The sequence below is a fragment of the Bacillus rossius genome, chromosome 1, assembly GCF_032445375.1.
Source record: "Bacillus rossius redtenbacheri isolate Brsri chromosome 1, Brsri_v3, whole genome shotgun sequence".
In the NCBI taxonomy this organism is placed as follows: domain Eukaryota; kingdom Metazoa; phylum Arthropoda; class Insecta; order Phasmatodea; family Bacillidae; genus Bacillus; species Bacillus rossius.
This window is the reverse complement of record NC_086330.1, coordinates 86862653-86890010: the sequence shown is the minus strand read 5'-3', so window position 1 is coordinate 86890010 and position 27358 is coordinate 86862653. Positions and strand designations below refer to the sequence as shown.

General features: G+C 36.6%; 1 protein-coding gene across 2 annotated transcripts in view; it reads right to left on the bottom strand.

The window, feature by feature from the left end:
* The window catches only part of LOC134539192 (cytochrome c oxidase assembly protein COX15 homolog), a 57411-nt gene that overhangs the window by 20822 nt on the left and 9231 nt on the right, over window positions 1-27358 (bottom strand). For both annotated transcript variants that reach the window (XM_063380973.1, XM_063380963.1), the window contains exons 3-7: window positions 21807-21869; window positions 20082-20199; window positions 18591-18723; window positions 4884-5070; window positions 4540-4798 (exon numbers count right to left, since the gene is read on the bottom strand). In XM_063380973.1, the coding sequence (XP_063237043.1) occupies window positions 4540-4798; window positions 4884-5070; window positions 18591-18723; window positions 20082-20199; window positions 21807-21869 (760 nt within the window). The remainder of the gene's footprint in view (window positions 1-4539; window positions 4799-4883; window positions 5071-18590; window positions 18724-20081; window positions 20200-21806; window positions 21870-27358) is intronic.

The window sequence follows — 27358 nt, the reverse complement described above, 5'->3', positions numbered from 1 at the left end:
TAAGTACTTATTAAAAGCAATTTTAATATTAATCCATACGGCTTCTACTCCACGATAGTCATATAATTGTTATGTTTTTGTGAACATAGTGACTAACTTGCCATGGATTACACAACTTATCATACGTTTTAACTTATAAACGGTAAACGTTATTTTACCATTCCAGAATTAAACCATATGGTTTTAAATGTACAGTCAAACCTCTCTGAAACGACCCCTCATGGTTCCCAGGAATAGGGTCGCAATAGAGTGGGGGTCATAATAGATGTTTATAGAAATTTTCAGTTGATTTTAACCTCCCCCCCCCCCTTTCCCAAACCGCTACTCGCTAAGAAACCAGCTGTACAATGGCAGGATGCTGTCACTCACAATGCTAGACGGCTTTGCTTTAAAACCACTTCAACCTTCATGACAAGTCCGTCGCCCTACAGGCCACCTCTAAAGAAAATATGTCAATAGACATTTTATTTTTACTGGTTTGTTTACATGTACGTTTTCTGCTTGCCGTAGTTAAATACACTAGAACCCCGATGTCACGAACTCGTGATTTTACGAATACATTCTCGGGAACCGTCAAAAAATTTTAAATTTTGACCAAAATGTGAAACTCAGAAGAAATAAATTTAAAAAAAAAACGAAATGAAAGATCATTAAAATCTGTTAATTTTAACACACAGCACATTTTTGTGTCGGCTTTAATACTTCCAATAATGTTCATGTAAGAATAACAAAAAAATAATGGCACATTTCCTTTAAAAATACGGCAGCAGTAGCTTGTGCAACGTAAGTGGGAGCGCGGGAATATCGTCTAGACAGGCTGGCGGCAGCACAGGCGGCGGATGCATGACGTCATACGGCTTACTTCTCCTTCCCTTGTCCAGACTTCAAGGTTCATCCCTCCCAGGCATACAAACCATCGTGTCTCTCTCCCCCTCCTTCCTCAACTTCCTTTGGCATGTGAAACTGTCAACATCCTTCCTCCCCTTCTCCAAACTGCGTGCAACGAAAGCAAGGTTTGTATAGTCCATTTCTGGTAAAATGAAAAATATTTAAGGGCCCCCGCGACAGCCATTAACCGTTGATTGTTTTGATACAATTTGTTTGTTAGTTACACAACATTATTTCTGCTGGAAAATCACTGAAACTTCAAAATTTATTTAATGGAATAATTTAGCAGGGCCGCAAAAGTATTCATTTTTGCAGCAAATGAACTATACTCGCCCTTCCTGCCGGACAACATTCTCGGCGCGTGACGCATGGCAACTACAGTCGTGTGCCACGCACAGCCACGAAAAACCTACGCGTCTGTAAAAGCATTTAAGAATTTGTTAATGCCCAACTGGTTCTATTGAGATAAAATGACTAAAATGCATGTTTTCGAAGTTTTAGGTGTAAAAAACCAGTTACAAATTTCTTGAAAGTATCATAGGGAAATGCATTACACCTTTATCTTTATTTTTCCGCCATATAATGTTACTGTCACCACTCAAATTTCACAGTTATCTGACGGGAACGAGATGACTGCGCGCCAGTTCAGAGCCTTGCACTTAGAGGTTTTACCGCGCTAGAACTACCATTGAGCGTCGCTCTTATCATCCCGCTTCACTAACACACACGCTGACCAGACGGCGCCCTAAAGCTGATTAGAGGAAGCATGTAGAAATGCAAGGCAGGAAATTTTTCCAGCTTATCAACCAGGACCCGGGCAAGTCTTGACTATCAAGCTTTTCACATTAAAATATAAGAGACTTGTATTGTGTAATTTCGGTGTTATTTAGCGTTTTTTCTTAAAAATCACTTCTTTCGCATTTTCCATATAAATTCGCGGAAAATTTCGCAATTTCGCGATTCACCATACAATCGTGGCCCTAGTTATTGCTCGCGCGAGAGGCGAGAGGCGAGACGTGGAATGTTAGCAGAAAGATAAATGCGGGGTAGACAGACGGCAGCCAGTGGCGTAGCATTTTTTTTTATGCTGGGTGAAGCGACCTTTTTCTATCAACCCACGGGAAAAGATAATTGCTTGAGCTGTCAAAATAAACATCGCTGCGGCAGTTAAAACAAGTCGAGGCGGGCGTGCATCCAGTCGGTCGCTGTGTATTGTCAACCGATAGTAATCAAAATCAAGAGAAATCCAGCAGATAGCTTTGCCTTAACTGCGTACCACACTAGACACTCGCAAAAAGCTAAACGTAAACACGTTGCCACAAAAACCTTTATCTGCACCCTGCCGGCAAAGGGACGTGGAATGGGGGTTGTTAGGCGCTGACAGCGGTCGACAGGAAGCACTCGGCAAGAGAAACGCAGTAACACGCTACTCACCACAAGAAACTTATTTTCTGTCCAATTTTCTTCGGATTTTCGGCATTTTTTTCACGGTTCCTCGAAATGGTGTTGTAATAGAGAGGTGGTCGCAATAAATGGGGTCGCAACAAAAAGGTTTTACTGTATGTGAAAATTGAAGTAAACAATTAACAGTTTAACACCATTTTAGATGTTACTTTAACATGATACTTATTTTACCGTAATTTTTCAACACCATTGTGACCAATAATACCGGGAGGTAGCCAGAACTTCGACATTTTGTTTTGGCTACTGTCGTGGTTTAGGCGATAAATAATTTGTGTTATTGGCACGTAAATTAATAAAGGAAGTAATATTTTCAGCTTTGTGCATGAGGAGTTTGTTTCGCTGCAGTAATGTCGTCTGTGTGGGAACATTTTGTTCTTGATGCAGATGAGAAGTTTCCTATATGTGAACATTGTATAAAATACTACAGATGAGACAGTAATTTTTTTTTCTTTTCTTAAAGACTGATTATCCTCACAACTAATGAGACAGGAACCGGAACCGGAGAAGAACCGAACCAAATTCCAAGAACCGAAATGGAACCGGAACCGAAAATATTACAAAACCGACCCAACCCTAAAAAAATTGAATATATAATGTAGTAATTATTAGTTATCAACATTACATTCAGCAACTCTAAGTATATACAGTAGAACCTCGATGATACGTTCCCGTTTCATACATTTTCCCGTGTCATACGCCGATTAATTTTGGTCCCGCCGAAAGTTCTATATTTACAATGGTTTACTTTCCCGGAACATACACTTATAAAATCTTTAATTTCCCGTTTCATACATTTTTACGAAGCGGAAAAGTCCTAAAATTCACAAATTTTTTTGTTATATTCCTCCTGATAAACTACGTTTTAATGCTTTTATTTCGAAAAACATTCATTGTTTATCTTTGCAAACGTAAGAAAATAACTTTATCGCACCATAGATATGGATAGTATCGGGAAGACTGTGCACTTCGCTATTAGCATCTATGGCCAGCACCAAGCGAGACTAGTGGCGCGAATGATTATGAAAATGGTGCACGCGATTTACCAAGGCACGGATCTCATATTTTGTGCATTCATTAATCTTTGAACTGAATATACTTGTTTGTTATTGTTTTCTTACGATCGGATTGTTTTATATTTTACGTTTCTCAAGTTAAAATTTTATTGAAAATTGTTCTGTTGCATAAAGTTGTTTGTAAAATGAAACAAACCGGCAAAAATTTCTGTTTTTCTTTTTACAATAGCCTAATTTTTTTATTTCTAATTTAGGCTTGGTGACTTTTCCCCTCTCCAAGAAAGGACTGCTTTACTTGATTATGGACTGTATTTTACATTTCTGGTAGTTTTATTATATGTATATATAATGATGAATTCATATCTTTCATTAATATGATGCAATTATTTACACATTATGTATTTAAGTTTAATCTGACATTGGGCTGGTATGCTAGATTGAAATTTTTTTTTATTATTGCCATTCCCTTTTCATACACTTTCCCGCATCATACACCATTTTTGTGCCCTCCGTTGAAAAGTGTATGACAGGGGTTCTACTGTAATCTTTAACACATGAACAAGTGTACTTTTTGACTGAGTAACACAACATATTCTACTAAATAAAATAAACCCCTGTGATTTTAAGGCTGGGTTTATAAACTATGCAATAATTGCAATAATGCAACAAATGCAAGATGTATAAGTTCAATAACCACATTTTAAAATACTTGTTTATAAACTACGCAAAACGTAACAATCCAATGCAAGTATCACCCAACTTTTAACGTCTCGTGTTCCAGCTTGTATTTCCGCCTTCCATATTCGAAGTGAAGTGTTCCCAAAACATTATGTGCATGATAAACATGATGTTATCGCGTGGTGAACTTTTGCACAGTAAAAGAAAATAACACTTTTAAATAATATTGCAAATTTCATATGTTTTTATGATAAACATGAGTGAACAAAAGAAGCCCAGAGAAGAAATTTGTTTCTGCTGGTTTAAGATTTCAAGTTGTTGGGTTGGTAACGTCTTGCGACTTAGGTACTTATAAACGACCATGATTTTCTTGCCCTTATTGCTTGTTGCGTTACTGTGTACTTTCATTCCTTCTGTAGTACAAACCCGGCCTAAAGAACCAGTGTAGCTAGCCTGCCAGGAAAGTGCTGTGCGAAGACAAGAGAGAAGGAAGTACCAGAGACGGCGGTGAGGAAGACGGCCCCCTTGCAGGAATGCGCGAGCCATCGGAACCTGCGCGCTGCAGCACTCACGGGCCCGGACATGGTCTGCGCAGGCAGCACCAGCTCCAGACCGGACCACAGCAGTAGTGTGTACAGCACAAAGGCAAGGGAGAGGTGCGTGGCTAGGCGGTACTGCGACACGCGCGGCACTTCGCTGGGCGCCTGGAAGCGGTCCTCGAGGCCAGACTGCACCATGTACCACCCCATCAGGCCCTACGAGCAGAGATCGCACAAGTCTCTGGCACTGGTGTTTCCCAGCATCACGAGAGTGGCAGCATGTCACCCTGTGGTGTCGTACCTGCAGAAGGATGAGTGCACCAAAGGCCACGACTCTCTTCTTGAGGGGTGGAGTCAGCCAGCCCTTGGCCCAGAAGGCTGCGGCCGGCAGCAGGAAGGCAGCTCCGATGGCTCGTCCCCACATCCTGTGTATGTACTCCATCCACCAGATGCGTTGGAATTGCTCCAGGGTCATTTCCTGGTTCAACCTGCAACACAGCCACGTGCTCACAACCTGCACGCTGGCAACACGGCCATGTGCCAAACACACACTGCACATTCGTAACTAGTTGTGCAACATCACCAGCCCATACTGACTAACACTACAGAAGCACGCTACACCTCACAGATTAGATAAAGGAGTTGAGCTTATTTCGCCAAAGCAAATTTTACACAGCTGTAATTCACATGGCATTGAAGAGTTAAATTGCTAAACAAGTATTATTATTTTAGGATAAAAGTGTATTTTCTTTGGATAGCAGCATTAAAAATTTAAAATTGTAAAAATAAATAAATTTTAGGCATGTCAAAAATGCTGCTTGTAAATCCAATTCTTAACTAAAATTTCACAAGCCGAAACCAGGGCTTGCTTTGAAAAAACTCTTTCATCAGCTTCACTTTGTTGCGAGTGTTTAGGCCACAGCTTGTAGTATCTGTTCCATTGCAAGTATTTTTGCAGTGGCTTGTACTCTCCGCTCAGTTACAAATGTTTGTGCCATGTCTTGTTCGCTCTATGCACAACATACTGAAGCCAATTTCTCATCCATGTTGTTTGCTTTATTACTACAGTAGAACCTCTTTAAGTCAAACCTCAATAAGTCTAAAACCTCCCAAACTCGAAAAAAAATGTTGTGTTCCCTTCCATTCAAGCCCCAAAACCTTTTTGCTCGAAATCTCAACCCTCTATTAGTCGAAATAATCAGTGAGTCCCTCCAAGCCATTTTGGTACAGATTTTCCCTCCATAATTCGCAAAATTAAATTTGACCTCTGTATCTCGAACATAGCAATGTTTTATTTTACAACCTTTACAACTCGATTATTTGAAACTTATTACCTCTATAGTTCAAAGAAAAATAAGTTAGAGACTTTAAGAATTTGTCGACAATGTAAGTACACCATTGTTTCTTAGAAATCAATTTAGGAGTATACAATAAATAGGATTACCACAAATTTATTACTCACGTGTTTGCTTGCTTGGTGTCAGGTATTTAATTTTATTATTTTTGATTTCATTTGAACTTTAGCGAAGCAAGTCATTTGTTGTCGACTGTTACGACTGCTACACATTAATTTGTACAACAGTTTACAAATAAAATTGTTAAAACATGAGTGCTGTGAAACGTAAACTGAAAACTTTGAGTCTTGCAGAAAAATTGGAAGTTCTCAAAGCTGTGAAGAGCTGTCAAAAGAAGAAAGATGTTGCTGAACAATTTGGCCTGCCAATGGGTGTCTACCAGATCTAGTAAATGAAATTCCCTAATGTTTCCAGGTATAAAACGGAATTTTTCCAGGTTTTCTGTAACACAATTACGACATTCCACGAAACTGGAAAAAACTGCATAGTAGTACATTCACGGGTTTTCAACTCACTTAAATAAGTAAAAAAAAAAATTACCTTCTTTCAGACGAGGCCAAAGTGACTCATTTGATGACAAATAAAACATGCTGCTACAAATATTTCACACACTTACTTTTGCAAAAACATTAGTAAAAGGAAGCTCCCATCAATTTTGCAGTGAATCAACTTTTGCGTCTATTGCACTTTCTTCAGACCGAGCCAAATCCAACACTCGAGCCTTCTTCAACTGCAATGCCTTGATCTCCTCTTCAAGTCTTCTTTTTTCTGCCTTCTTCTTGTCTGTAGCTTCCTTTCCTTTTTGTTTTGTTTGCAGGGCTTCCTTACGCCTACAACTAGCATTTCTTACATACTGTAACATGGACTTGGTGATATCAACATGCTTTACACCTCCAGAACGTCGAACAAAGTCATACACTTGTCTTTGTGCAATCTATCAGTGTTTCTTCCTGCAAGTTTTCAGTTAGCAGATTAGAATTCACTGAAAATCCTCTATCCAATTATGCATTTCCATGGGAAAGTACCAACATCATCCTCACAAACTTTAGTAGGCCTGTTTTGGCAGCTACTGCATGTGCCTTAAGAATGAGCATCCACAAGAGATCAAGGCGCCCGTCTTCTCGAGAAAAAGACGAGAACAGTGCTTCAGAATCTTGCGAGGAACATACCAACTCATATGATTGCTCAATGTTATCAGCTATTTGTCCTGATAGCCACCTGTTTTGAAGACAACATTCTAAACTGTATTTCAAACGCTGTTTCCTCACATCCGAATTTAAAGCCACAGACGGACATAAGCAAGTAATTCCCTTGGTAAGTTTGTACTTCAGGGGACTTTTGCCTTGAAATTTTTTTACCATAATCTTTGGATAAGTCCAAACATCATTTTTCAGTAACAGGACAGACTTTTTTGGTACTTTCTCTTTCTTGATGGTATGGCATACTGCATAACCCAACTTGATATTGTTACAGTCAATAGATTTTCCTGGTTATCTACATCCAATCGAGATACAATGCGTTTCTCCTTAAAGCAATTCAGTACCTCTGCTTTCACAAAATTTCCTGCCAAAGCTAATAAAATGTCTACCAGTTAATCATAGAGAAAAGGTGCAATGGGTGCTTCACTTTGGAACATTGTAAGAAACAATTCCAGCTCTGATGCCAAAGAGTGGAAGAATGTCAATTTTACTTCTAGAAGATTATCTTCAAGAGCACTTTTCATTACACTGAAAGAGACAGATGAAATAGAAACTTCACTAACAAATTTCTTCAGGTGGGGTAACTTTTTCATGGCATGCTCAGCAACTGCAGTATTCATCTTATTGCACAAAATTTCTTGGGAAAAATCTCTGATCCAGTTATTCTAATGTAATCTGCCCTCCTTGCAGGTACATGCTTAAACAAATAGTAACTGTGCCTCAAAAAACTAACTACGTCCCATTGTGTAGCAGAAATTCCAGTTTTGAATGCACCATGGACCGTATGAAGCCCACAGCTACCAATTTCTAGCAATGATGGCGAATCTTCACCAAAAGTGTCTGTGATACGTATTTTCAAAGCTAACAAAAATACCCTGTTTACGTTGAGGGTATCCATAAATACTTAAAATGAAATGCACCTGTCGGTATAATCCGAACGTGGGAAGCACATGCTGCAGCACGTCACGTCAGCAGGATAACAGACCAGCTTGAACCAGTTTGTATCACGTGATTTAACGCCACTTTCGAATCCGATGGTAAATAAAAGAAAATGTACGTGGGAACTGTTCGATATTTGCCATTCAAAAATAAAAATGGGAGGGGATACACTTGATGCTACGTCAATGCAAGCTGATCAATAAACAATAAACGTATTGCCAACTACAACATGCCAAACAAAAATTCCCTGATTTTTTAAAAAAATCCCTGATTTTTCCAGGTTTTCCAGGGTCGGTAGACACCCCGAATCCAATATCTGCCCGCCAATACCACATCAAAATTACAGCCTATGGATCAAGGTATCATTAAAAACTTGAAATCATTATATCGGAAAGAAGTTGTCAGGAACATGTTGGATAATATGGAAGAAAAAAAGAATTCCACTATAGATGTATTGCAAGCCATGAGAATTGTTGATAAAGCTTGGTCAAATGTAACTGCGACTACTATAAAAAACTGTTATGTACACTGTGGTTTTTCATAGTCGTCAACAGAAGAAGCTGAAACCGAAGATTTTTCTATTTCACCTCCTGCAGAATCAGAATGGAATATAGTGGTGTCTGAATCAGGTATAACCTTTGAGAATTTTGTTAATGCGATGATGGAGTTATATCTGCTGGGACATTATCTAATGACGAAATTATTGATTCAATAGCTCAGAAAACAGACACTAATGATTTAGATGACATAGAAGACTCGAACAATACTACATACACTCCATGGGTTTCCATCAAAGAGGCAAGAACCGCATTGAATACTTTGTGGAATTTTATAGAGCAAACCAGTAACTCTGAAGAACAAGAATTTTCTGCTCTTTATACCTTAGACAATGCTATAGACAGAGAACAACAGAATTATCTAAAGCAAAAGAAAAAGAAGAAAAAAAAACTATTTTAATGCCATATTTTTTTCATTTTAAGGATGTTTTGAAATAATGTTGATTTATAATAAATAAAAATATGTTTGTCACTTCTGCAACTTGAATTTTTATTTATTTTACCTCTTTAACTCAAAATCTATAAGAATGAATCTCAACTTCTTTATGTCGAATCAAAATCCGCCTAAGTCGAAATCCTCCATAAGTTGAAAACTCTATAACTCAAATTTTTTGGCGTCTCCCTTCCAGTTAGACATACAGAGGTTCTACTGTAGTTGTCCCTAGTGCACCTTCCCTCCAATTAGAGGGTTTGTGAATTGCATCCGACTGCAGTGGACGATATTTATAATAAAACTGACAAGTCATAAACATTTAAAAATAAATATTAAGATTTTTGTTTCATAATTTTTTTGTAACTAGATATAATTAAATTTTTTCGTCAAAATAGAACTTTTTAAAAATCTAGATCCTGTTCATGACATTCTGTTGTCACTTGGAGAATTTGTAAATGTCTTAATAGTATAAATAAAAATTTACAAAAATTTCTCAATTTTTAAGTTTATGTTTTCCATGATTTATTACAAAACCATTTCATTAATTTAATACCCGTACTTCCCTATATGTTTTTGAGGTTATACAATAAAAAAATTTGCATTATGATGTGATGACATTGGGCACAATCTTGGTTGCTCCCTTAAGGCTCGGTCTCATAGCAGATATACAATGGGAAAAAGTGTTCATTTTGCTGCACTCTTAGCACAGATTAGAAACATCTTAAATCATCCAATTAATTATCTACAGAAAGTAGATATTGTTGACATTGGCTGCATAGTAAAAGTTAGCGGCTTAACTGTTTTTAATAAGTTTTAAAAAATATTATATTTGTTCATTTTTTAATTATCAAAAAATGGTTTTATTTTACAATACAGCTATAGGAAATATTACGACGATATTGAATATATATACATTTGTGTACATTCGATAGATAGTTTGCTTATAAACAGTATTTCAAATATTTATATTTAGTTCCGGCGTTTGCCTCAAGAATGCGCGACCCCGAGATCTGTTCCCCCACCACCGGTAATATCCTTCCCCTCCGCGCTCCGGCAGAGCGAGAGCTTGGACTTTCGCAAGGGATGATTAGGGGGTGGGGTACCACCCGCTGTGGCCACAACTTACCTGCGACCCTCTTTTTTTTTTGCTTCCGACAATACACGAAGATGTACGAAGTGGTCGGTCGGGTGGATGATGTCTTTCCCGCGTTCCAGGTATTTGTTTTATTTTTTAGGGCGCGGTTACACGGGACCCTGAACTACTTCAGGTGAACATGTTTAAGTAAACACGTTTACAAACGCGAAAGTGTACGGTTACACGGTAGTTGCTGAAAAGTGTGTTCAGCTCTAAAACCGATTGTCTACTGTCAGCGAATGACTGTGTTGTTGATCTTCCTATTTTGTATCCAGAAAACGCGGGATTTTCTCACTTGTTTATACAGCATTATCAGCAGAAATGGAATGTGTTTTCATATTGCTCAATATTTTTTTTTACAAATCGGGAATTCAAACAACATGCACAGTAAAATTTTTTAAACTTTTTTTTTATTATTTTTTGAGCGAGAGTAGGTACCTATCTCAGTTTGAAGAAAATTAAGGTCGGTATCAATTAAAAAAATATATATAATTACCGGTTGATTTTTTTTGTTGCATTCGGTAAAATATTACTCGAATTTGTGCCAGGAACACTTTCCATCTTGAATTTCTGCAAAGGACTGTTTATTCTAAACAGCCAATCAGAGGCTAATGTAGAAGATATGTCGATCTGAACTACTTTGCCAACCTGTTTAAGTTAAATGGGAAATGGCCTCGAACGAAATGTGTTCAGACTGTGTGTAACCGCACTCAACAGCTGAACATGTTCACCTGAAGTAGTTCAGACTCCTGTGTAACCGCGCCCTTAGCTTCGTCGGCGCGGGAGCGGGCCCTGTTTAACTCGAGACGACAAAGCACCACCGAGTTTCATTCTATACAAAGTACCAGTTTGACCCATTATCCTGATCAGAATCTTCAGGATTAGCGATTTTTTTATACCCGGATACACGGTATGAACTACTCGTATGAAATAAAGTTTCCAGAGGGAGCTTAATAAATTATCGTTTAAAATAAAAAACCACACATTAGTGATAAATTGATCTAAAATGTAAAAATAAATAAAAGTTTAAAAACTAAAAAAAAAAAAAAACACGCTATAATAAATAATAGTTTAAAAACTAAAAAAACACGCTTTGATAGAAAACCAAACTAAAAATTTTAAAAAAAACTAAAAAAACACGCTTTAATAGAAAACCAAACTAAAAAGTAGAAAATAATTTTCAATAAATTAAAATTAAGAATAGTGTGATAAACCAAAAAAAAAAAAAATTGTAAAAAACGTGAGGTGCTTGATGTCAATTGTTGTAATATTTTATTGACAGATATTGGTAAAAGTAGAGTCATTATGGAAATATCTTAAAAAGCACCCCACACATTTTTAAAATTAAATAACGTTTTTTGATAGTCACACTATTCATAATTTAAATTTATTAAAAATTATGTTATACTCTTTATTTTAGTTTGGTTTTCTATTAAAGCGTGTATTTGTAGTTTTTTAAACTAGGTATTTATTTTTACTTTTTAGTCTGTTTCTCTATCAAAGCGTGTTTTTTTAATTTCTTAAACTATTATTTATTTTAACAGAAGTACCATAATACAAACTAAGGTAATTACATAAATTAGATAATTTACACTTATCTATGGCGGTATTAGCTACTTTTAAAAATGTATAAAATTACACATACAGAATTTTGCGATTTTACAAATAAATTATAGGCAAATATTTAAAAAAATTATTTTCACTCGACAATTCGACAAGATATATATTATGCTGGTAGACCACACAAATTACTTGTAAAATTTATTGTAAATAATGTGTATTGTCACCATAAAATTCTTGCCAGCTAGTTTTGAATTTTTTTTAAAAGTATAAAACGTTTTTTACTGTATGTATTGTTTTACAGTGAAGGCTGTTCACGATAAGTTTAGGTCTTTAGAATTCAATATTTGAAAATTGTCCCTACCTGACTGTTTGTCCCTGAAATTAAACGTACTCGCCGACTGTTATAAACTGTGTTGTGTTAGTATTGACGAGGGGAAACTAGTTGCACTGTGTTGTGCATACTTTGGTAGACACACACAATTTAGAATTGAAGCAATGCCTTACAAAAGTTGTCTATTTGAACAGCCTCTCACAGTCCTTACCACTTTATTTTCCATTGTCCACTTGCCTTAGGATATAAATATTATTTTACTGGAACTTAGCCGTTTTACGCATAGGAAAAAAAAACTATTCCGGTTTCAGTTATGTTAAACTGTTGTGAATTATATGAAGATTTACAAATTGTACCAGCGTACAATATATATATATATATATATATATATATATATATATATATATATATATATTAGTATCGAATTTGTACTCCCGCTTTACTCCATGAAATGCAGAACATTTTCATGCTCCCTTGTTTACAGCATGACATTTAAGCAGATGAGTTTATAAGATGGTTCTTTGACTTTTTACATGTAATCGGACAACTTTTTTTTCATTTGGAGACTAACTTGCGTTGATGTTAACATTATTTTATTGTAAATTACTGTGTCTTAAAAATAATTATACAGAAAACTGAAAACGTTCCCATACATCTATTCAAGAGGACTGGGGAAGTAGTTTTTTTTTTTTATATAGTGTGACTCAGCTTGTATGCGTATGCGCGTATCTCAGGACGTAAACGGTGTGGGATTATGTTTTTTTTAAATAAAATTTAAACATTTATTATCTATGGATGATCCTTTAGTTTTTATCCTATTTAGTATATGAAAAGAAAAGAAAATTGTGAAAATTGTCAAAAAGCGCATATTTAAATCTTGCCTGCGTAGTTTCCTTTAATCATTTTTAATGGCCGAATTTGACGTGTTATGAAAATTACATGACAACGGTACAGTGTTTTCAAGAAATGCAGTGTGTTTATGTGTCGACTTGCTGTTTGGCATTGGTAAAAGTAAACCTGGTACTTACAGATTGTAATGTCTAGAGTAGGAATGCAGCGCAAGGCTAGACAAACAAGATCTTATAAACACCATAATTACTGAAAATAAATGTCTATCTTTTTTAATTTTTTATTATTTTTTCCCAATATGTTATTGGAAAACTATTTATACTGATACACTTATCCATAGCGCTAAGATATAAAAACAAACCAGCTATAAAACCATGTCTATACAAACTAATATCAAAGCAGATGACACGCAGACGACACCTTTTGACTGGCGCGGTGTGTTACCGATAGTGGCCGTGACAAATCACATGTCTGAAATGCGAGGCTACTGAGCCTAGGCCAGACGGAAGGATTTTCTCTCCAGGCCACCTGTGAGATAACAACTTACAGGAATTAAGAGGGGGAGGGGTGCAGTCCGTAAATACGGTTCAATGCGTAGGCGAGGGGTGAAGGGTAACCAAGGGGCGAAGGAAAACCTACCTCCCTCGCTGGTCTAGAGAGGGGGTAAGGCATTGTGTTGTGAATTCTGCTCATCTTTCCACCCCTCAACGGCCAGAGTGCCGCAAGGACAATTTCTCATGACTGAGACCGAGCCTTAAGATAGAAGTAAGTGAAAGATGCTGTCTTGTAACACTGGGCCATGTAGTGTCCCTCAGCTATGTTTACTTGTTACAAAATATTGCTTTGTTGAAGCCTGTTAGTTCACCTAAAAACTAGGCCTGTTTGATTATCAATTTTTTAGTTTTAATTGAATATGAATAGAATATCAATCATTCGCGAATACAAATATTGAATTCAAATAATAAGAAAGAGAATTAGAATCCCAATAAAAAATATTTTTCATGTCATATAACAACTTCTGTAGAATTAGGCAAATAATACTAAAGTGAAATGCTGTGTGATATAGTCAGATACAATAATTATATTAAAAAAGTTAAAATATTAAAATTTTAAATTTTTTTTTAATTATGAGCCAACCTAACTTAACCTAACCTAACCTAACTTAACCAATCAACTATTCAATTCAGTTCCTATTAGCCTTATTTTCCACCTGCTACTCCACATACTGATCCAGAATTTTTTTTGCAAAATACTGCAAAATACAGTGAAATCCACTGCAATCTATAAAAATTATTATTATAATTTTTTTTAATGCTGTATTTACAAATTAGTGAATCAATAAGCTCATACTTACAGTTTTAAACCCTAGTTATTCACGAGTTTTCATTATTTACGGCAACTAGGTAAAATGTATTTTAGTTAAGCAAATATTATAAACACAATTTTTGCTCATTTAATCTGGAATCTTAAACAATTATTTATGATTTTATATGTATACGTATATACATATATTAGTGATGGGTCGAATCACATTTTTCCCGAATTCAAATCTCGAATACAATCCCAAACAGTACCTCGAATCCACCCCTCGAATCCGAATCCAGATCTCAAGGGTTAATTATAAAATAATTTATAAGTTAAGAGAAAAAATTAAACATTATGCAGAATTATTTAATCCTTTAAATTTTTATTTAAAAAAATAAGGATTTTGTCACGGTCTGGATCAAGACGATTCCGTTTTTGGTCACATATGTTTCCTGCAGTGCTGAACAAACGTTCAGAGAACACTGTCGCAGGTGGTGAACACAAATATTTTTTGGACAGTTTATGTAGCCTGGGTGAACACGCAGACTGAGTTTTCCAGTATTCGAGGATGTTTATTTCTGGGTTAACTGTAGGATCACGTAAGAATCTGGTCACTTCATCAATTGCTGTAGAATCCGACTTGGTGGATTTAAGGCATTCAGGCATTATCTGTGAGTACAGTGATTCATGTATCCACAGAAATCGGAAAACGAAATTCAACATCTGACGGAACAATATTTTGTAGTTACGAACTTGACATTTGTTTAAAGTTCCAAATGAAGATAAACCCTTTCCTGAAATATTTAATGGAAACTGAAAGGCACTATCTTGGCTTCAATGGTTTTAGGCCATAAGAAATATTGTCGTGCATCTTTTAAAATTAGGCCTCACTAAAGCATAGTGATTAATATGCCCGAAGTTAAAAGTGACGGGGTGTTTTCTCTAGTTTACCCATTAAAATTCTTTATATTAATATTAGTTATTTTTTGTGTTGCTCAAAATGATTGGCTAACAAATTCATTGGTTGGCCATCATGTAATTCTCAGATAATACATATTTTAACATTGGTAGTCTACACAAACCAAACTTGGTCCTAAAATAATTCATAAAAATAGAACGTGTATCAGAATATTTAAAATTGAATCGCTATTAAAATAATAATGGTATAATGTATTAATTTTTGTCATTTATTATTTCATTGTTATTACTACATGTGCGACCGTAACTTGTGATGAAAGTCTGCATTATTGTTGTATTACTAAGTAACAGATTTCTCGGTAAAGTTATTAAAGAAACAAGATTCATATTACTAGTCTAGATCCTAAATGTGCTTAATTTTATTTTTTTAGCATATTCTGAGAATACATCTGTGATTTATGCCTTATGTAATGCCAATGTAGCAACAATGCATCCATGTTCATGAATATAAAGTAAGTTTCCCAAATCAGTACATGCTTCATAATTTTTTTATATAATAACGAATTAAAAGTACAATACAGTAGAACCTCGTTAATCCGTGATGCGCTAATTCGGGAATTGGATAATCCGGGACGATTTAAAAGAGCAGAAAAAAAAGAGAAGTAAAAATGGTCAGCGCTTAAAATTAACGTCACGCGGGCCCACCCTTTGTGTCGCCCCCCTTTTAGCTGTCACATTTGTCACTCTTTAAACTTGAGGGGGATGTCCTGACTTATGCTTCCCGTCTCCCTTTGTTTGTTTCCACCCGCCAACGCACGGCAGGCGCCTGGCGAGTGACGTGTCTGGCTGGCATTCGGTTGTACGAAGAGGGTGGAGGAGGGGGGGGTGGGCTACCCAAAATATATGTGTGCAAGGTCAGCACGATCTTATCTTTCTCTCTTCGGCTGTTGTAAATGACCCGTGAACTAATGGCTAGGCAGTGCTGTTTTTTTTTAAGCCGAGACATTAATTCGAAGACGGCCGGCCCTTACCGTGAACTGATTATCCGGGTTTATTATTTTTTTTACAGGATTTCAATTATCCGGGCATCGGCGGGACCCAATTAACACGAATAATGGGGAGTTTACTATTTTTTATCCATCTGCTGTCAAGGCGCAGTAAGCCTCGGGAGATGTTACGTCAAATGACCTTGGCCTTAACCCAGCTGCATGCCGGTATCTGAGAGGCTTGACAAGACCTTCCGGGCTTTTAATCGCTAGTCCGTGAAATTTGGTAATCCGTGATTATCTCGATCCCGACCATCACGTATTAACGAGGTTCTACTATACCTCAATAGGATGTGTTCCAAGGAAAACGTAAACAGGCCAAGTAAATTGTAAGCATTTAAGTTTTTAACGTACTACATTTACATCAATATATTTCCTCGAATCCCGAATCTTTTCCCTCGAATTTCGAATCTTTCGAATACTAGAGATTCGGATGGATTCGAGGTTTCAACCGGACCATCCCATCCCTAATATATATATGTATATACAGTAGAACCCGTTTATAGTGAACCCGCCTATAATGAATTCCCGTTTATTGTGAATTTCCGTCTCAGTCCCGGCAAAATGATTTGAGGTTATGTATTAATTTATTGGATATAGCGCACAACTTTTGTCAATGTTGATACGTTTTCCCGTGTACCACGAACAAATTTTGCCGACATAATGCATATTTATCTCAAATATTTTCATATAATTAAAAGTTTTTTCAACAAACGTCTATTCTGGATAACATTGAAGTTTTTCTCCGCAATACGCTACTCGATTGTCCACTGTTGATATTATAAACAAGCCGTATTCGAGTGGCCTCGGTAGGCTACATGTAGCCAAAAATGGTGATCAGTTTGGTGAAAATAAAAAATAGTTTTCTCTGCATAGTTAAAGAATGGGCGAACACGTGTACATTTATTATGTTATCACAATTATAAATAAATTACCGCCACACAAATACGTATGTACATTATAGCAGCAAATTCAATAAATTTTACGTCTCATTTTTATCGTTCACGTTTCGGACATTTTGATCGGGTAAGGTTCGTAAGACTACCACTAGATAGAACTCTGTGGACAAAATTTTTCCATAGAAAGTGAGAAAATTTCGTTCCAGCTTTAGCAACTGCGATACTAAATGATAAGTAGTAATCTTTGATGCACCAGACTCGTTATTTTTCGTTTATTTACTTTTGACGGTAAAAAGAATTAAGTGTTATTAAGCTGCAAATGTGCTTCAATAAGAAATACATACATAAAAAAAGATGAAAAATGCGGTAAAAAACGTAAGGCATTATCTGTGCGAGATAAACTGGACATTATTGAAAAGGGAGACTCCAACCCCACTGTCCCGCGCGTGTTAATAGCAAAGGAACTGGGAATTGCAACATCCACATTAAGTACAATATTAAACAAGCTGAACAATCTTCTTTCTCAAGCTGCAATAACGTCACAGAGTATTAAATGCCCGAAAAAAGGATAATACGCCGATTTCCAAGAACCATTAGGTAATAGAAAGTGTAGTTCATTAAAAATAATATCTGCATTTGCTCATAAAACTGTTGCTTTGAGTATTTTCATTCGTTCTTTTCTTGGCTTAGGCCTATTTGTAGTTAAGATTTTGCTTTTGAGTATGTATTGCCAATATAAAAGTTTTCCCAGATATAAAGTTTCCCCTCTATAGTGAACATATAAACTACTCCCTTCAGATTCGTTATAACAGGGTTCTACTGTGTATATATATGTGTGTGTGTGTGTGTATATATATATATATATATATATATATATATATATATATATATATATATATATATATATATATAGAAAGAGAGAGAGAGAGAGAGAGAGAGAGAGTCACAATGTCTGTTATGTCATAGATATACACTGCAAGTAAGCTGCTACTCTAGCACATGATGTTAGATTGATTGTTACTATTGATTTATATGCCGTTGAAAGTACAATGATTTCTTGACAGTAGCAAATAAAAAACATTGAATATTTGTCGCATGTTTAAAACATCACTTATTGTTGACATTTTTGATAATGAAGTCTCATTAATCATAAAAAAAAGTACATTTGTATCGCACAAATGACTTAATCTCAGCAGTAAATGTTGGTCTATGACCAACTCACGAGATATTCATAAGCAAACAAATAATTGCTATTTCGAAGTGTAAGTATTCGAGGTCAAATTGAATTACGAATTAGAATAGTTTATTATTCGTATTCACGTTCGAAAATTTGAATATTCGCACAGGCCTACTAATAATTCACATGAGTCATGATGGTACATTAAAAACAATTTCTTCCTGCCAGCATGACCTAATTTAAGCTGATTATACTTTTGATCAGAGATGTGGTGTGAGGTGGCGGGCTACGCTACCACTCACATCTTGAACTCAGGGAACTGCTGGTAGCGCTGGAACTCTTGGCGCCACTCGGCAGGCGTACGTGGCACGTGCTCCCCCAGCAGACGCCACGTCACCATGGACAGCCCCGACTCGGTTAGTCGTGTCACGCCCCCTGCACCGCCCAAACAGGACTAATCACTCAGTAACTGGTCCTTGCAGCACCAGCGCTCAAACGATAAAAAACATATACAACTACTTATATTACATAGATATGTAAATACTAACTTTAACTACAACATGAAAAATATATATTAAATAATATCTTATATTTTTTATTATTTTAAAAATGACCAGAACTTGTTAATAATTGATTTTCAAAATGTTTATTTCTAAGCACCCGTTTATGTTTAAAATATAAAAATCAGGTAAATGCAGACTGTATTGCTCACACACCTGGTACTAGCATTCGTTGACACGTGGTAGATAACACAAGCAACTAACTGTTGATACAATTAATTCCACATAATACTCTAAAAGCCTCATGACACGAATCTTTATATGTTGAGATCGGTGACCCTTGTGGCCGACATAGATTGCGTGTTAATTTCGAAGACCCTGTATTGGGTAAAATATTATTTATTAAAGCAGTCTGCCTTGAGAAGCAGGCCCGAAGAATTTTAAAAAAGCATTTTATACGATTTAGGACATGAAATCAGAATTACTTATTGGTAATGGGAACCAACTAAGACCTCAGGGTGTTGGGACGTCCTACCTCAGGCAATGATAGTTTCAGACTGGGCAGATATAAGATCTAACTTCCCGCCATTGCAGATGATTTTTATGTTACATGGGATCCGTGCCACTGCACATAATTAAAAAATAATGTGATCTCTTCACATAACTTTTGTAATAATTATATTTAAGGATGTAATGTTTGAAACTTTACTGCTGCTCAAGGGTGCGTTCAGGAATGCCGAAGTCCACCTGAAGACAGCAGAATTATTGAAAGTAATTTATTTAAAGGTCGAATAATGTAGCTGGACAGAATAAAACCTTGAGGAGTAAAAAATAAAACGAATAAAATATTATTGTTTACTATTCATGGGAATGTCACATTAAATTTAAAAGCATCTTCTCACCCCCTCTTCCAGGCTGTGTCACATGTAATTCAAAGACAGAAGTACTCGCGGCACACGTCACGCTGCGCAAGTAGCCAGAGCGAGGGAGGTTGTTGATGAGGGAGGTGGTAGCTTATCGGGCTTAAGTGGGCATTGCCCTAGACAATATAGGTATCTGGGTGTGTTGTGATTATTATTTAATGTTTTTTTTTTTTTTTTCAGTATAATCTCAAATAAAATATACTTAATGTTTGTTATTATTTTCAAAATGATAAATAAGTTTCAAAGTTTTTGTTGTTGCACAAGTAAGGTACGAACTGTTTCAATCACATCCAGCTAGGTACTTATCAGGCACAGACCAATCCAGTCGACCCATCGCTACTCACGTGCAACTAGGGCCTGGTGCGCTCACCTAGGACCACCGCTCCAAACACCATGCCACCGCAGCCAAGCAGCCACGCCCCGACTATCCTCCGTGGCATCGCTCCCGGGGGCGTGCTGGCTATGGAGACACTGCTGCGCGCCCCAGCCTGCAGCAGTTCACCTCTCAAGACTCAAGTCACGGCCCTCAGGCACGTGCACGTACTAAGACACCGAGCATCACACTCATGGAGCTCGGCCAGTAGCGCACACCTCACTTTTGCAGGGCCACTGCAAGCACTTAACTCAACTGACAAAGAGTTACATGCAATAAACCCCACTTAAATATACGAAAACAGTAGCACAGACAATGTATATAGTATCTGTATTATTGAAAAACTGGAGGGGAAAAGGTTTTAGAGTGAATTGCAACAAAACTCAAAACAACACCAAACTGAAATGTGTGTTAAAATAATAAATACAATTTTTAAACAAAACTTATTTAAGTATAATTTTTTTCATCTATTAGTATCCTAGATTCTGTAAATGTTATTAATTTAGCATGTAACCGTAGTCTGCACCAAAATGTTTTTAGCAAATAGACTGTAAAAATTAATTTTATTTTTGTTTGATTATCAATCCATAGGCCTATTAGTATGTTTTAAAAACCCACCAATGTTTGACATTTATTTTTTTTGTACTGAGTTGCAACAAGTCACCATCATTTCCATCTAGGACACGACTGTTCCTTGCACAAACATAATCATTTAAAGAATTTCTAGATGACTGTTTCACGTAGTGGGGTAAAATTCTGTTAGTGATTACGATTATTCGAAGGCTGTTACCTGATGAACATTAATAAAAGAGGTTACTACTGTTGACATTTATTCCTCTCACAACAAAAAAAAACATTTCTGTGGGACTTCGGCTTTGCCCTTGTACAACAACTGACGAAACAAAGCTTTTACAAAAAAATTAACTTTTCTGGGGACTTCCTCAAACTGCTGCTTTCCTATTTGCTACACATATTATTCTTACACTTACCAGATTCCCCTCTCCAAGGGCTTTCCCTGGTTCTCACACACATCTCTGTCTCTTTCTAACCTAACACAAAATTCTAAGAATCCCCAGTGGCTAGCCTTCCCACAGTCCAGGTGAACATCTGTCTCTCTCTTACACAGGATGCAATAAATTATCGTCTATCATTTCAGCGTCACTTTCTTTTTTTCATTCAAAAGAATACTTACTGTCTTATTTTATAAAAATGTCACCAACACACTATGAACCCACTACACAAAATTATCATCATAAATAAGAATATTTCAATGCAATAAAATACTGAAAATCATACTTATATACATAAAAATCAAGCCAGCACATTTAAAATCAGTAAAAATATAGTCTAAATATATATATAATAAATATCACTATTAATTACCCGAATATTACTGATGATAAAATATAAACACAAAACTAGATCATTGTGAACTTGAACTTACATAACCAGCTGATCCCTTTTGAATGACCAAATACAATATTTATTCCTTCAACAAATACTCGTAAAAGTTGGGAAGGGCAGGGTCTTGCAATGTTACAGAGTAAATAATTCACTTGTATGACAGTTCAGACCACCTTATTCTGGTGAAACAAGTTCTATGACTTATTTTATTGTTTCATCTGCTTTCCAAACAAACAACATTTTAAAGAGTAGTGAAAGCAGTTCCTGACCGCCCCTGTGACGCGACATGCTGCGGTGGGAAAGCAGCCGATCACTCACCAGAGCGAAATTTTGCCACGGTCGTCGGCCCCATCTCACCAGCCCGCCCCATCTCACCAGCCCCTGCAATACAACATTCATCTGCCAAACCCTTGTATGTATTGTATAAGTGTCATGTTACAGTATCAGCAAATTAAAAAACATGGGTGCAAGTACTTATGTACACACGTTAGAAGTTATACTTACTTGGCGTAGTAAAGAAACTATTTCAATTTAGTTATATATACAGTAGAACCCGTTTATAGTGAACCCGCCTATAATGAATTCCCGTTTATTGTGAATTTCCGTCTCAGTCCCGGCAAAATGATGTGAGGTTATGTATTAATTTATTGGATATAGCGCACAACTTTTGTCAATGTTGATACGTTTTCCCGTGTACTACGAACAAATTTTGCCGACATAATGCACATTTATCTCAAATATTTTCATATAATTACAAGTTTTTTCACAAAACGTCTATTATGATCACATTGAAGTTTTTCTCCGCAATACGCTACTCGATTGTCCACTGTTCATATTATAAACAAGACGTATTTGAGTGGCCTCGGTAGGCTACGTGTAGCCAAAAATGGTGATCAGTTTGGTGAAAATAAAAAATAGTTTTCCCTGCATAGTTAAAGAATGGGCAAACGCGTGTACATTTAATATGTTATCAAAATTAAACATAAATTACCACCACACAAATGCGTATGTACATTATAGCAGCAAATTCAATATTTTTTCGTCTCATTTTTATCGTTCACGTTTCGGACATTTTGATTGAGTAAGATTTGTAAGACTACCACTAGATAGAACTCTGTGGACTAAATTTTTCCATAGAAAGTGAGACATTTTCCTTCCAGCTTTAGCAACTGCGATACTAAATGATACGTAGTGATCTTTGATGCGCCAGACTCGTTATTTTTCGTTTATTTACTTTTGACGGTAAAAAGAATTTCGTGTTATTAAGCTGCAAATGTGCTTCAAAAAGAAATGCGTACATAAAAAAGGGGGAAAAGCGCGGTGAAAAACGTATGGCATTATCTGTTAGAGGTGTAAAAGTAACGAAAAAATGTGTACCCGTATGTATTCGTTACTATAACAATTAGTACTCGTTACTTTCGTATCGTTACTCGTTACTTCTGATACCGCATGACATGGCACATGCTATGTTTTGTAACAGCATCGAATCGAGTCGTATTTCGTACGCGTACAGTATGACGTCGCGTAAATAAAAATAAATCGAATATAAACAATTAAAAATATTTGATAATTAACAGCTTTTGTTAACCAAGAAACAATTAACTCTCATTAGAGCAGCTTCAATATAATATATCTTTTAAGATAAGAACATAAAACATGAAAATACGCGATTATAAAAAACAAAAACATACATATTTATAATTTTTTAAAAAGTACTTTCTTACGTTGTTATTATTCGAATCTAAAACTTTGTCTACACACACAATACCTTTAATAAACAGTAAAAAACTTGGACGACGAATTTCCAAATTATACTTTTATTAATAAACAAACATCGTTCTTTGTAACGAATACGCGCGCGCATGCGTGAAACATACGAAAGATGCGAGTAACGAAATGCATTCGTGTGTAACGTTTCGTTACTCGTTACTAGATGCCGCACCGTTACTCAGTAACGAATACATACGATTTGCTACAGCTCTATTATCTGTACGAGATAAACTGGACATTATTGAAAAGGTAGACTCCAACCCCACTGTCCCGCACGTGTTAATAGCAAAGGAACTGGGAATTGCAACATCCACATTAAGTACAATATTAAACAAGCTGAACAATCTTCTTTCTCAAGCTGCGAAAACACACAGAGTATTAAATGCCTGAAAAAAGGATAATACGCCGATGTCCAAGAACCATTAGGTAATAGAAAGTTTGTACACGTGTAGTTCATTAAAAATAATATCTGCATTTGCTCATAAAACTGTTGCTTTGAGTATTTTCATTCGTTCTTTTCTTGGCTTAGGCCTATGTGTAGTTAAGATTTTGCTTTTGAGTATGTATTGCCAATATAACAGTTTTCCCAGATATAAAGTTTCCCCTCTATAGTGAACATATAAACTACTCCCTTCAGATTCATTATAACAGGGTTCTACTGTATATATATATACACACACATACATATACATATATATATACATATATACACACATACACACACACAGAGAGAGAGAGAGAGTCAGTTTATATAAATACATTAGGTTAAGTATAAATTCAATCCAATGAAAAAAATCAAAATAAAAACTCAGCATTCATTATTAATATAAACTGACGCCGCCGTCGGTGCTCCCTCTGAGAGCACAGGCCGTTATGTGTCCTCAACTTCCTGAATTAGGGCCAGTGCTACGAACACGCCCGCGCGTGCAACATAGTGTAGGGGGGAGCAGTGCCTCGAACGGCGTGACGCAAGTCACGGCCGGCTGTGTATACGAAGCGCCCGGCTGGGTGTGGCAATGCGCAAAAGGGGAGGCAGTGCATATGCAATTTAAAGTACAAACACCAACTAAAACTTTTAATATGTCAAATCTTCCTTAATAATTAATTAATGGAATTGTAAAATCTTTTCGTTCACAAAACTGGCCGGCATCATCTTCCCGCGCTCTGTAGCTTCTCGCGGGTTTTTCTTCCCCTCCCTGGCCGGGTTGCCAGGGAGAATCATCAGTAGCCTTCCAGCACTCACCAGGGCCGGCAGCTCCGCGCACGTGGAGTCTTCACTTGTAGCGCCAGAAACAGCATGTAGCTTCAATAGGTAATATTTCCAAATCCGTTTTCATCTGCTCCACGGCCGGCCCTAAATCAGCCGCACGTTCGCGCCGGTTCATAATTAAATGTGTGTGACTCGACTACGAGTCGTTTGAGTACTACGTAATTTCTATCGTTCAAATGTTAGTGTTAGTTTTTCGCCATCAGCCATGTGTAAACGTTAATTTCAGTGTTTTGTCTAATTCCTTAATCAGTAACTAGTGAACTATCTTTGTAACTTACCGTCCGGACTACCACGTCCTAACCACTAAATCCGCCGCGTGCCCTAATCGTCGTCACCGTCACTCTCAGGATAGCCTGCGTCCCTTGGTGTGGTAGTCTCCCGGAATACCGCCAGACGCTAATCAGTACCGCCAATCGAGGGCCGTGTGAGCGGAGATGAGAAGGTAGACGATGATACGGCCAGTCACGTGAAGATTTACTGTACAAGGTGAAGTACTGTAACGTGTGACGCAGCAATAAAACCAGTTACGTTTACGTGTGTTTTTCAATAGTTACGGCGTCCTGGGTGGCCAAAACAGCCCGGGGGGCCCTTTGTAGACGCGTCCCTGCCTGCAGCCACAAGGCAAAGAACCCCGCCCTCGAGACCAAATTCTAGCTAACGTAATTTAATTATAATAATTTCAGGACAGGCAGCGGGGACGGCGTCAAATCATGTGTATTAACTTATTTATTTAATTTAGTAAAATAAATGAAATAAAATTTTAATAATCACAATAATCAATAAATATGCTGAATATTTATTCTAATTTATTCAGTTTATTATTTATTAAATATAAAGTGAATATTTATATTTTATAATGCAAATAAATTTTACATACAGGAACATAACCTTACTTAGATAACTACACTGGAAAAAGTTTATTAACACAATTTATATCACTAATGTTTACAATTAAAATGATTTTAATGATATGGAGCAGTATTCAATATCAATCACACAAGTATAATTTTTATTAGTACTATGTAATTTTTTTTGTATGCAGCCTTTTTTTAATCCTGTGAAAATTTCATTGTATGGTGCGCACGCATCGTAAAAATTTACTCCCATATTTTTTCATAATGCAAAAAAAAATTATATAAAATGAATTAAAACAATGGACAGCATGTAATTAAAAATGCAAAGGTAATACATGCCAGTAATTTAACACCTACTCTAATCCCTCCCCACACATTCATTTTTACTCTACCTTCTTTTGGGCACAAGACCTTTGAAGATTAATCTTTTAGTAAAGGAAATCTCTTTAATTTTGTCATTAAATAATCTCATAGCAAAACTCAGGCAACTTTTTTTTTGTAAAGCCCACGGCTTCTGTGGGAAGCAGTATTGGTTTTGACTGGTTTTTCCCACTGGCTTTCAGCTGGCGACACAGAGTCTCCTGCAGTGTAAGTTGTCGTCCATCGCTCAAGCGGGTGCGCTGAAGATACACTCAATGTGAGTGATCTGAATGATTCTGAAGTTTCTTAATCATAGCATGCAGTTAAAACATATACTTCTGAATTAATATTCAAATATATCACTAAATCTTGCAGAAGCCACATACAGGTTTTGCAGATCATAAAAAACAGTTTGTCATATGGCATGCATGAGAGAGATAAGTTAAACCTACATAGGATTCTTCCATTTAAATAGGATTGAAAACTGGACTTTATCTTAAATGTGTTATAATTAACAATTTAGTTAGAGAAATAGACAAATCTGAAGGAGTCATGTCCAATACCTGGCTAACGTAATGAAGCAACAGGGACTAAACATTGAACTTACATCCTGGACAAATGTAGAGATGACACTATGAACATAAGTGTGGTTGGATTCGCGCAGCGCTGCAGACTGTTCGCTGTTCTCATCCTCCGGTCCTGAGGCGAACACTCCCATGTTTAGCCTATAAGCAATCTGGTTTGCTGGAAGTACCTTATTGAAAATATGCCATAGATTCTTTTTCAAATTATACTACTATTTCACTCAAATTTTACAAGTAGCAATTGAAAGCAGCTGTAATAGTTGTATCATTTATAGTAGTTTGTAGACCTGGTTACTGTACTTGATTGTTTGAATACTCATTCTACGTTTTACATCTCCTTTGATTTTTATTATGTATGGGATCAATTTATTTTATGGGCATTTAAACTGGTGCTAGGCCCTGGTCCTACTACAGACTCTTCAAGATCTTCAGAATACACCTACTGGGGCACTGATTATTTATTTCCTTCACCCACTCTCCATATTGTGTGTCCTCTATGGCTCATCCCTTCCCCTCTTGTAAACTATGTGTGGCTCCGAGTATACCCACAGGACATTTAGCAAACCCGCAAGGCATTTAGAGGCTTGCAAAATCTGTCTCTCCTTCATTATCAGCAGGTTTTTGAATTTGTTAATGAGACAGGGTTGGGCAACATGAGTGACACAGGGCACATCATAGTTTAGAGTTGTTTTGTTTGTATGTTGTCCGGTATCAAGGTGGCAATGCCATTTATTCCCAGCTGTGACCTTATTTTGCTTGTTTCAATTGCCCCTGGCACAATGTATGTCTGGATTTAATCACAGTTTTCTTGTAGAGTCTGTTTGATTTTTATTATTAAAGTCTGTTAGTTAACACCATGACTAGGCTAGAGAGCTCATGCAAGTGTGATAACCTGTTCACTGCCTTCTGCTCGTTTCCCTATGTCAGGATCACAAACTTTGTTCACTATTGCAGTTGAAAACTTTGATGAGTCATGTAATTGATTTAATTTATTGACCTTGCATAGTGCAGGAGAGGAAGATCTCCACTGTC